The sequence below is a fragment of the Hyperoodon ampullatus genome, assembly GCF_949752795.1.
Source record: "Hyperoodon ampullatus genome assembly, chromosome: 7".
Lineage (NCBI taxonomy): Eukaryota > Metazoa > Chordata > Mammalia > Artiodactyla > Ziphiidae > Hyperoodon > Hyperoodon ampullatus.
The window spans coordinates 15,853,243-15,865,770 of record NC_136920.1 but is presented as its reverse complement, the minus strand read 5'-3'; the positions used below and the strand labels follow the sequence as shown (position 1 = coordinate 15,865,770).

Sequence of the window (12,528 nt, the reverse complement as noted above, 5' to 3'; positions counted from 1 at the left end):
CCTGTTTTAAAGGGCCAAATATAATTTTTTTTCACAGATTTTCAGATCAGAGAGAAGTAATGCCACTGCTGTGTAAGCCTTGAACTTGGTGTTGGATGTAGTTTGTTTTGTCAGTTTAGTTTGCAGTATAATTACGAGACTTAGGGGAGAAGTTTGAAGGCAAAGGTCTCATCTGGTTGGGAGGACTAAGAGAGACTTCACAAAGAGATGGCACTAGAACTGAATTTTACCATAAAAGAAAAATTTCAATGGGGAGAGGGAAAGGAGGACATTTCTCAAGTAGGAAATCATAGGCAAGGTAGGGTCTGTTTAGCTGGGATATAGGACTATGTTTAAAGTTTCTTTCATCCTAAGGTTGCCTGTATACACTGATACTTTTACAAGCACCCCAAAGTTCCAGGACACCCCACATTCTTTTCTTCAGTCAAGCTTCAATGACCAGCAGAGTCCCCAGAGGGAATATTTCCTGGCAACTTAGCTCAGTACTGCCAAAGCAAACCACCTGCCCAGTTTCACAAGTGCAGCTTACTAGATAATCCTTATCTAGGTTTACATGATTTACATATATAATGAGTCAGTTCAGTATTTCTTGCATGTGTATCTTAAGAGTACCTACTACCTACCTGCATTTACTAGCCCCTGAATAAATTTCAGACTCTGAGTATGTTAACGGCTTATAAAATTTTTTGGAGGACCACGGATATAGCACTCTTATGGGACTTATAGCTTGGATGCAGTTAGATTGATCAGCCAGTACTCTGAATCAATGCCAGGCCTTGGTGAAATTTTTCCACAGCCCGACTTTCATAGGCAAAACCAAAGCCTTGGCGCCCGCTGGTGGCAGACTGGTTCTCACAGTCAGACAAGCTTCTCAACTAGGCAGGCGTAGTAGCGTGTATGAGAACAGAAGCCACAGGATTATAAACATGGCACATTTTCCTAGATCATCTTTACTTGAAGATTTTTTTGGGGAAAAAAAGTAGGTAATGCAAAACATTTTTATATTAAAACAAATGCAGATAATATTGAATATAAAATTTACATTCCTTTTTAAAACAAAGAGACATCAAAGACATTTCAAGGTAAGCTACTCAGGAGCTTCAGGCTACATTCCTAAACCCCGGGGGAGGGAGGAGACCCTGCACGCCCACTCTAATATTGTGGGAGCTGCAGCTTTGATACGGAAGTAGCAAATTCTTCTGAGAAAGAGCAAATTTAGTGCTTGTTCATTTGGCAACAACCCAGTGGATTTAAGTAAGTGAAACCAAATGCTTTCTCATTTTAGAGCATTTTAACCTGCTTTTAAAAGGCCTGAGTAAATAAGATCTTTATGTTTGAGTGGAAATTTATGCCCTTCTAAAATTATTTTTTCCCCCTCCTATGAATGCTACCATGCCTAACTGAGGGTATGACATGCGAGGTGGTCAATATCCTAAGAATCTTGTGGACTTAACGTCTGCATTACCAGACGTGAAGTTACAAGTATACCTTCCAAGTGTGTCATTAGGAATGAAAAACAAACTACTCACCTTCTGCAATAACAAAAAGCAAACAAAATAACAAACAGAAGCACAAAAGATTATATACAATTAGAACTGTATAATGATGTAATTTAGGGATTGGCAAAGACTTAGCTCTTAGAGAAGGGGACTAATGCCGCAGTATTTGCTTTTCATATTTTATATGATAATAAGAATTTCTTTTGGGAAAAAAAAAGCCATTATGCTTCCTTTTCAAATCTTGCTTATTCTAATTGTCCTTTTTTGTTGTTGTTGGCAACACAATTTATTGCTTTGCAATAATAGACTGAAGGCATGGATGCCTCATGCAGAGATTTTCTAGGGTAGATTAGCAGTGTATTGTCCTTTCTTTGAAGTATGAGAGACAGGGTTAATTAAATGTGCTTAGAAGAATATACTGGGAGACAGATTCTGGTGGATGCTGCTGAGTTTTTAAGGTCTACTAAAAAAAAGGTTAACTTTTAACCTCCCATATCATTTGCCTTATTAATTTTCTTAAGTTTCACAGAATTATTTCTCTTTCTTCACAGGACTGTACTCTTCACTTTACAAAGCCTTAAATTAAGACTCAAATTGCATGACAACCTGCCTGTACCTTTAGGTAAATGCAACTTCTTTCTTTAAGTAAAATAATCTGGAGTAAAAATGTTTCAGGATAATTAAAGGGGGAACATCAGTGGTAAATTATGTTGTGCTGGAAAAAAGAACAAAAAAAGGCAGACACCAAACACCTCCATTTTCCCAAGATTAAATGATTATTAAAAAAGCGTGCCACACTGTTTAGAAATCAACATTCTCTCCCATAATTCTGTGCATCTGGGACTATAGAAATGTCACTGTCCCTGCCCCACATCTTCAAATTAACATTCTCAGGTCATAACAATAAGTCTTCCCAAAGGGGACCTTCCGGAAAAACAAGCTATTTCCTCGGCTCATATTTCCCTGGAAAAAAACAAAAAAAAACAAAAACAAATAAAGTCTAGTGTGAAAATGAGGTCAGCCAGTCCAAATCAGCAGAGACAACTGGACATATTTCTGAGAAACATGACTAAAATGACCAGGATAAAACCGGGACTATCACTACAGAGTAGCAATTTGTATTCTCTGACTTAAGCTGAGCTTTTGTGGAATCAACTATAATTCTGAAACACCGATAAAGCCAAGTATTTCTTACCTATTTAGACAGAATTCCCAGTTTGGATTCTGGCTCTGCCACTTGCTAGCTAGCTGGATTATCAAGTCAATTCATATAAAGTGTTGGGAACAGTCCTATCACACAGGTAAGTGCCAGCTTTTGGTTGTTTGTTTTTTGACTGCGTGGCACGTGGGATCTTAGTTCCCTGACCAGGGACTGAACCTGCGTCCCCTGCAGTGGAAGTGTGGAGTCTTAACCACTGGACCGCCACAGGGAAGTCCCTGTGCCAGCTTTTATTTGTTTTGAATGGAATGGTAGATCTCTAGGGAGTACTTATAAAATCTTATAATTAAAGTAGTAATGTTGTGAGTTTAAATGAGTACACTCTGAAGTTAGACAGCCTGCATGTAGATCCTGCTCTCCCAAACACTGGCTGTGTGACCTTGGGGTACGTAGTTGGCATTATTTAACCATTCAAAGTCCCCGTTTCTTTATATGTGAGGTGGGATGATAAAGAACGGTACCTATCCTCACACGGCTGTTCTGACGGTTACGTGAGCTGATACATGAAAAACTCTTAGCATAATGCCTCATATACAGTAAGTGCTCAGTTAAGATTTGCTGTTGTCTTAAGCATTTAAAGGACTAACCGTTCCCTAGGTAAGGTGTCTGATACCCTAATAATAATTTTCTATTTGCTTTCTTCCTATAGCAGGGGGCTGGTTAGGAAGTGGGGAAAGAAGGGCCACCTTTCCTTTTAAATGGGGACCACAAAAGGAGACTGTAACACCGAGAATGTAAAACTCAGAATGAAACCCAGAATGTTCATGTTAGGTCTGTCTGGCAACCATCCAAGTGTCCTGGCCCGGGTTCACAGAAGGGCCTGCTGGGCATGCTGAGCAAAAGCCCCCCCCAACCCCAGCAGCACTTAGGCCTTTGCATTCAGAGTTCAGGCTGGGAAGCCTGAGCCCTGTGAACAAAGGCCTTTCTCGTATGTGTCACCAGTGCTATAATATAATGCAACAAAGAGCTTCCTCATACAATTTCTTCTACAATCCTTTAAAAAGTGCTTCCCATTCAAAAACAACTTTCAACTGATGGCCATTTTAGTGATTCCATGTTAAAGTTAGCCCACAGCCATTTATCATTTTGGTTCCTAATAAAGCTCTACCTAGATTCATCAAGAATTTTTGGTTGGAGATGACCTACACCTCACAATTGGAGTCTGGACAAAATCATCCACTAACATGACTCTAGAAGTAAGAGATCAGCCCTTTCAACAACATTGTGACAAATAATGTCATAAATAAATAACTTTTTATTTCTCAGCTTCTCTAAATACTGTAGGAAAACACCTGAATATATTAGGAGATTCTGAAAAGTTACAAAAAGGTGAGGTTGGAAGAAATAATCTGAAATCAAGGGCATCATTTTAACAACCAGGATAACTGTCTACCCAGACCTTATTTGTAATTTGAATGTGATCACTCAAATGGCTTCCAGATCACATCTAGGAATTCTTTATTCTTCACTACCTCTCCTGATTTCCAAGCAGCACATTTTATTACTATGCCAGAGTGACATATGGAACACTGAAAAGGGTACATTAATTGATAACTAAAGGATAACCTACAAGAATTAACCTGGGATTCCAGAGACATTTAAGAAAACAAACAAAAACAAAACAAAATAAAATACGAGGAGGGGAGAGGGAGGGAGGGAGGGAAAGAGGGAGGGAGAGAGAGAATGAGAGAGAAGTACCTCTTTTTGTAGCATGCACCAGCAATCTATCCAAGAAGAATATACTGGGGAGTAGGGAGGGCATCCACCAGCAAGCCTGAAATAGAATACAAGGTTAGCTACTGAAGTCAACATTTATAAAACATTCTCTCAAGAGCTCAGTAAATCTTTGTCAAAATATTCTTCCTGGAAAGTTCCCTGAAAAGCAATTTTAGTTCTGAAGAAACAAATTCTATTGGAGCAGGGGAAAGACTGAGCATCCAAAACGGATCGCCCTCCCTTACATTTAGGTTTTGAATCAACATAACATAAACAGAAACTTCATCCAGTTATGTACTTTCTAAAACACCTAGGTTTAAATTTGTGGACAAATGAAATCCTAGAACATAGTAATTATATGATTAAAAAGCAGGGAAAGGGAATTTAAAAACTAAGTAGTATTCAAAAGACTCCAAACATGACAATGGACAGTGGTGTGAAATGGTGGTGACTACATGCTCTTACTCAGGTATAACCCCTTATCACTTCCTCTCTCAAAAACTGCAAATAATAATAGTAACAACAACAAAGACAACAACAACACACTTAACTAATCCTTCAAGCCTGCTCTGGGCTGAAATGTGGCAGCTGCTCCACAAATCACAAAACAAACTCCACACAGCTATCAATTTGATATCTTGTTTGAAAACAATGACATGTATAATGGCATATTGTGGCAGGTACTCCAGAGGAACAGAGTTTTGAAATAAATCAAGAGGCAAAACTTCTGGGACTTCCCTGGCAGTCCAGTGGTTAAGAATCTGTGCTTCTGGGCTTCCCCGGTGGCACAGTGGTTAAGAATCCACCTGCCAATGCAGGGGTCACGGGTTCGAGCCCTGGTCCAGGAAGATTCCACATGCTGCGGAGCAACTAAGCCCGTGCACCACAACTACTGAGCCTGCGCTCTCGAGCCCGTGAGCCACAGCTACTGAGCCCGCGTGCTGCAACTACTGAAGCCCGTGTGCCTAGAGCCCGTGCTCTGCAACAAGAGAAGCCACCGCAATGAGAAGCCCGCACACAGCAACAAAGACCCAACACAGCCGAAAATAAAATAAATTTTAAAAAAACAACAAAAAACACCATTCACTTTATAGCAGTACACCATATATACTCAATAAATATTTGTTAATCAATAAACATTAAAAAAAAAAGAAAAACGAATCCACGCTTCCACTGCAGGGCTTGCGGGTTTGATCCCTGGTTGGGGAATTGAGATCCTGCAAGCCGTGCAGCATGGCTAAAAAAAATTTTTTTTAATTAAAAAAAAAACAGAGGCAAAACTTCTGTCCAACCTGGTAGAGTCAGATGGCACCTAGAAGCTGGAAATCAGTGGTGTTCAACACTACACCCACCCCTTCCCCAGCCAGTACATGAAAGGTCAAGAAACTTTCCATTTTCAACCAAATTTCCTACTTTTCTTACTTGAAAACTCACTTTCTCCATGAAGCCCTGAGGAAAAACAGGTACAGATTGTCATTCAATCCCTGAGATACCTTTTGTAACTTTCGAAAGAGAGGATAAGGACTTAAAATAAAGGAGGGACTGCCCTGGCGGTCCAGTGGTTAAGACTCTGCGCTACCAATGCAGGGAGCATGGGTTCGATCCCTGGTCAGGGAGCTAAGATCCTGCATGCCGCACCTCGTGGCTAAAAATAAATTAAAAAGTTCTTTTTTTTTTTAAAAAAAAAAGGGAAAGTAGAGTAATTTGGTAATTTTCCCACCCTTTTCAGAAAAGAACCTAGACTACTGGCAAGCACACGTTATTTATAAATGCTTGAGAAATATTATTTGTGCCCTTCTCTATTCCAAAAGAGGATATGAAGTGGCTGCTTATAATACAAATTGATGGGACTGCTGGTACATGGGGCAGACAGAGAAAAAAGTTAGGAAATCTATCAACAGCATCAACTGTACTATCCACCCCAAATTTCTACCAGGACTGCCCTACCTGTCAGGCATACAGGCAGCCAACTACTAAGATAAGAAACGCAAGGCACTTACCCACAGTTGTTGACAGCCATAAGATTAGAGACAAGCACAAAGGGATACGTCAACATACTGGCAAAAAACTGTAAAAGAGTAAAAAGACAGCTAAGTTACTAAGTCCTTCCTAGTCTCCTTTATTCTTCTCCCTTAGTCTTAGTGCCACTGTGGTCAAATACTCCAACACTGGTTTTGCTTTCTCAGTATCCCAGGAGAGACTAAATTACACATTTTTGAGCCTGCAGATGTTTCCTCCTCTTACCATACCACTACATGCAACCTTTTAACCAAAGACCAGAAGGCTTCTCTTATTCTGTGATTGAGCCCTCATTCAAATAAAACTGAACTTCATCATTTAAAAGTAAATACAACTAAATACAATAAGCATTTCAAAATAGCCCTGAAGAAAACAAGACAACATGAACATCCTTCCAAAGACAATGGAAACTACTTCAAAAGTCAACTACTGGAAGACTCCACATGATTCAAGAGGGTGAAGTTTCCAATATAGGTTCAGCATGATACAGCGAGAAGCAGGGGCAGATCTGTGATGAGAAATGCCCACTTACCCCCTCTGAAAGCCCAACAGCACCAAACTATGTAGGCTTGTTATTACTGTTACTGTGATGCAGGGACTCTGGGTTATTCTTACCTCTGAAAAATATTAATAAATTTGAGAGACTTTCCTGTGAGACAGCTGGTTGCTTTAAAGCAGTGACGACAAAGAAATTGAAAAGAAAAGAGAAGGGAAGAGAAGAAAAGAAAACTACTCCTAAAAAGGGACTTCCCTGGTGGTCCAGTGGCTAAAACTCCACGCTCCCAATACAAGGGGCCTGGATTCGATCCCTGGTTAGGAAACGAGATCCCACATGCCACAACTAAAGATCCTGCATGCTGCAATGAAGATCCCACGTGCCACAACTAAGACTCGGCACAGCCAAATAAATAAATATTAAACAAACAAACCTACTCCTAAAAGGCTAAAAGGATTTTTAAAAACTTACTCCTGTGACAGCTTGGGAATAACTCTTCATTTCATTCATGGTGGAAACCTAGACCAGGAAGAAAACCTTTATTAGAACGAGTAAGAAAATTAAGCTGATATAACAGCTAATTGTCCCCAACCATATTAATATATTCTATCTCTGCATTATTAGTTTCTTTGACAACTTGAAAATTAATTTAGAGGATGAAAACATAAAACATTATGAGCATAAAAAGGCAGTGGTCAAAATGATCAACTTGATTCAACATTAACAGACAAGTTCATATTAGACTAGGATGGCTTAGGAACAAATGTAATAGCCTCAGGATTTCAAAAACAACAGAAATGAGATTGGTAACCTTTTCCGATGTCCTAGAAATATTGATACAATCCCTGGAAACAACACTGACGGTCGGTCTACTAAGGGACAAGTCACTCCCTCCATATACACCTAGCTGTGTACCAGATGCTGTGGGGAAGATCAGTCTCAGTACTCAAGAAACCAAGCACGTGGATTTTTAGTCTTACCCCTGGCCTGGGTGTGTCCCAGTTCCCACCATGCTTTGGGGCTAACTGTGTTCAAAGAGGTATACAACTGCTGAGACTAGAGAAACACTGCTTTTAGGGAAGGCTGATTCTCACCCCCCACCCCGCCCCCAGGCTAACGTTTCTAGAAAGCCCAATACAGGAGTCCCCTTAACACTTCAGATTAGATGAAACACCTGCATACACTATAGAACTATCCTGCTTCATGGTGTCCCCTAACATTAGGCATCAATAAAGAAGTGATCTCCTTGCAGCATGGAGAAAGGTAGACTCTTAGGCTCACTCTGCCACACCCTAGGGACTTTCTAGGTGCACCTCTCTACAGTAAACACTATAGGTCATTCCATTAGCCTTTAAAATTTTGACTACTAATATATAGCTATATAATGATGAGTCTGGCACATAACCAACTGCCATCTTACTTTAGAGCTAACCTAGCTGCCAGGTGGATACAATGAAGTCAGCACCAGCACATCTCATCAAGGGCACAACCTACCCCACTGTCCAGTGCATAAGTATTGACGAGGTAGGCCAGTGAGTTACAGAGCCACAAAGAAATGATGTCACCCAGGAGGCGAGGAATAAGACCGCTACATGAAGAAACAATGAAAATAAGCACCAAGAAATGTGATCAGCAAAAAGATAATTCACTCAATATAAACACTTCTCAAAGAATTAATTTCAAAACACTCTAGAGAACTGAAAAGACACTGAATACGAGAACCTAACCAATTCATTCTAGTTAATATAACTGTTCTTGAGGCTAATCTCTAATGACTTTTATTCTCATTTAAAAAATGCAGGTCGGCTGTACCCCTCTAAGATATGGCCAATGGTTCACCTTACTATTAATAACTATAAGCAGGGCGGCAAAAAATGTGCCTATTTCGGAGAAGAGACTTAAATATGATTATTGCTAAACTACTTGATATTCAAATTTGGCAGGGCAAAAGATGAGAAAAATTACAAAATGAATGGCCCAAACACAGATACAGGTGAAAGGCATCAAAAAACATGCTTCCAGGGCTTCCCTGGTGGCGCAGTGGTTGAGAGTCCGCCTGCCGATGCAGGGGACACGGGTTCATGCCCCAGTCTGGGAGGATCGCACATGCCGCGGAGCGGCTGGGCCCGTGAGCCATGGCCGCTGAGCCTGCGCGTCCGGAGCCTGTGCTCCGCAACGGGAGAGGCCACAACAGTGAGAGGCCCGCGTACCGCAAACAAACAAACAAAAAAACATGCTTCCAGGGCCTAGTTAACCGAGGTGAGGCAGTGTGGAAGAGTGGGACAAACATTACCTCACAGACTGAAGACCAGCGTTTAAATGCCACTTCTACCACTTATCAGCTATGTGACGGGCAGCAAATGAACTTCCCAGAGCATCAGTTTTTTTTAAATCTCTAAAATGAGAATAATAATAGCTGTCTTGCCTATTTCCCAGAGTATTTATGATACTCAAGCATAAAATCAACTATGCGGAAACACTCTGAAAATTAAAAAGGACCATTTAGTTAATAATGCGGTTTTTGTTGTTAGCAGAAGAACAAGAGTAGTAGCCTAAGTTCTTCCAAAGTAAATTCAAGGGAACGAATACAGTGCAGAAACGTATGCTCTCAGGATAAGGAAGATACATGTTAGATAACTTTCCATTTTTCAAAAACGAACTTTCCTCATTTTATCAACTATATAGTAATTGAGAACTCACTGTAAGGGTAGAAACTTCAATGAATTTATTTGTTAAAAAAAAAACAAACACCTAATTTCAAACATTTTAGATGTGCAGAGCAGAAGTTTGGGATCTCTACAAGAGAATTTAAGTCAGATGGGCCTAAATGGAGTTTAACATGAATTAAACCCAGAGAGTACATTTTCTCTGAGGTTTACACAAGGAGTCATGTCCTCGTCCTCATTAAAGCGTTCTACTCACACAAAAATAACAAGCACAAATCAGTAATTTACTCACGCAAAAAATCCTAGGATGCCCTCTTCCCGATAGATAGTTGCTATGGAGTCACAAAGTCCACTAGGTTCAGAAGAAAGAAACATAAAATACATTAAGATTATTTTGGAGCTATTAAAAAAAAATGTTCAATTACTACTTTTGACAAGGTGAAACTTATACCTCCACCCCTGCTCCCTTTTCTACCACCCTCACTCTGCAAAGACAGTTGAATTTAGAGATAGAAGTGAAGATATTAATACCTAAGAGTGTAGTCACATGCAGTCAGGGTGAATTCTGGCTTCAGTGGTCCTGCAACTTACTCTGAGATCCCGGGTAGGCTCCTAAACCTGTCTGGGCCTTTTTCTTCTATTTTACTGTTTTTTTGTGTGTGTAGATCAAATGACATAAGATATATGAATTTGTTTTGTAAGTTCTAAGGCATCATAAAAATGTGAAGTATTATTATTCTAATACTTTGGCTTCAATAGATCTCCTTGAATACTTGAAAACAGAAACACTTACCAGTACTTGGATTCTCTGCCAATGAATTGTACCATAGATCTCAGAGTGATCACTATAGAACACAGAGAAAAGATTTTTAAGCTGCATCAAGATAAATTTTAATAGCCCTGGGGGAAAAAAAAAAAGGTTTTCCCATCTAAAGACACTTTGCTATCTGGATAAATTGGATAAAAGCCAAAACAAGCAAACAAAAAACACACAGGCAAGGCACTTTAGTGAACTCCCATGTCAACCTATCTAAGTAGTCAGGAGAGATAGTGATATAAAAGAAAGATAAAAAATCAGATTTCAGTTATCAACTGCAAACATACCATGGAAGGGATGTGTGATGAGAGTAGCAGCAGAACGAGCCATCATCTCTCGAGTTGTCTAGAAACAATCAACACACACTTGTGAAATCTAAATAAATGACACTCAAATTCCTGAGAGGAGTCGTGTGGGTGGACACTGCAGAATAAGAGAGTGAGGGACAGAGCGCTCCTGCCCTTCCTGGAGTCAGGAGGAGCAGCCTGAATGGGATGCAGTACAATACACTAGCATTCTAGCACAGCTTTCGCTCAGGGTTTTCAATACTGTTATAGTTACTTCTCAAAATTTCTCTGCAAAGCAGGTTTCTGTTATCTTCTCAAATTTACAGATGAGAAAAACAAAAGCAAAGAAACAGGGAAAAGGACTTCCCTGGAGGTCCAGTGGCTAAGACTCCACGCTTCCAGTGCATGGGGTGCAGGTTCGATCCCTGGTCGGGAACTAAGATCCCACATGCTGCATGGTGCGGCCAAAAAAAAGAAACAGGGAAAGTCACGAGCAAACAGTAACCTAGCTGGAATAAAACTATGAGGCTTGGGGCTTCCCTGGTGGCACAGTGGTTAAGAATCCACCTGCCAATGCAGGGGACACAGGTTCGAGCCCTAGTCTGGGAAGATCCCACAAGCCGTGGAGCAACTAAACCCGTGCACCACAACTACTGAGCTTGCGCTCTACAGCCTGCGAGCCACAACTGCAGAGCCCACATGCCACAACTACTGAAGCCTGAGCGCCTAGAGCCCATGCTCCACAACAAGAGAAGCCACCGCAATAAGAAGCCTGTGCAGCACAACGAAGAGTAGCCCCCGCTCGCTGCAACTAGAGAAAGCCCGCGCGCAGCAACGAAGACCCAACGCACCCAAAAATAAATAAATAAAAATATAAATTAAAACAAACAACTATAAGGCCTCTATTTAGACTATTAAGTTGCTCTCTCATTGTGAGTGATTTCAGAGACTATGATACTCTGATATCTACACTAGCCAAATGTCAGGCTCTATTTAATATGTACCAAGGTCTCAAGGAGAACACAACGACATTCATCTGTTTTTCGACCACAGCTCCGTAATTTTGCAGTATCTTAGAGCTCTATATTTACCCTAGCTTATCTTTCTTGTCCAGGACTCTGTAAAGAGGTTAGTAAAAAATTCATTCACAATACTTGGAGGTAGGCTGTAAATATAGCAGGTCCATCGTTCGTTTTTGCATTTAAACATTATCTTCATTTAGTTAAGAGATCTCTCACCCCTACTCTAATGGTAGTTCTAAGAGCCTTACGATGAACTAACTAAAGTTAAGAAAATATAAAACACATATTAATACATGCATCTCTACTTTTAAATAAAATCACTTCATGAAAATTTACAAAAAACAAATTGACTCATCTGACATCTTGGCCTATAGTGATGTTTGTTCAGTGATATATACTTTAGAAGGCAGCTCTCAATGAAAAATTGTGACGTCTCTATAGACAATTAGATAATGTAAAGACTAGAAATAAAAGAGTATTATTAAGTCAGGCATGCAACAAACTCCAATGGTAGAAGACAGGAGTGGGAAATGGACGATAAGGACGTCTCAAAGTCAGAATAATGTTGTAAAAACATTTCTGGATATATAATATCCAACACACAAAGGCCCTGGCCACTATTTTAATACTTTTGGGCCAGAGATTTCCAACTCTATTATAAGAGGTTTCAGTACCTCTTGAATTTTAAAGATGACTGGGCAAATTATGTTTCCTTGAAATTCCAAACAGCAAGCAATGTTTTTTTCTCTCTTTATGTTCTACATGCAGTAAAGCCCATACTAAATTG

At 40.0% G+C, this 12,528-nt stretch overlaps 1 protein-coding gene across 3 annotated transcripts in view; it reads right to left on the bottom strand.

Moving 5' to 3' along the window:
* C1QTNF4 (C1q and TNF related 4) overlaps positions 1–9,918 on the bottom strand; it is a 30,492-nt gene extending 20,574 nt beyond the window's left edge. The window contains exons 1-4 of one of the 3 annotated variants that reach the window (XM_079708176.1): positions 9,908–9,918; positions 7,421–7,468; positions 6,435–6,502; positions 4,417–4,492 (exon numbers count right to left, since the gene is read on the bottom strand). In XM_079708176.1, the coding sequence (XP_079564302.1) occupies positions 4,417–4,480 (64 nt within the window). In that variant the 5' untranslated portion in view covers positions 4,481–4,492; positions 6,435–6,502; positions 7,421–7,468; positions 9,908–9,918. Of the gene's footprint in view, positions 1–4,416; positions 4,493–6,434; positions 6,503–7,420; positions 7,469–7,760; positions 7,844–8,381; positions 8,437–9,907 lie in introns of those variants that run through there. The other 2 variants (XM_079708177.1, XM_079708178.1) reach the window with 2 other exon arrangements.
* Between the last annotated feature and the right edge of the window lie 2,610 nt (positions 9,919–12,528).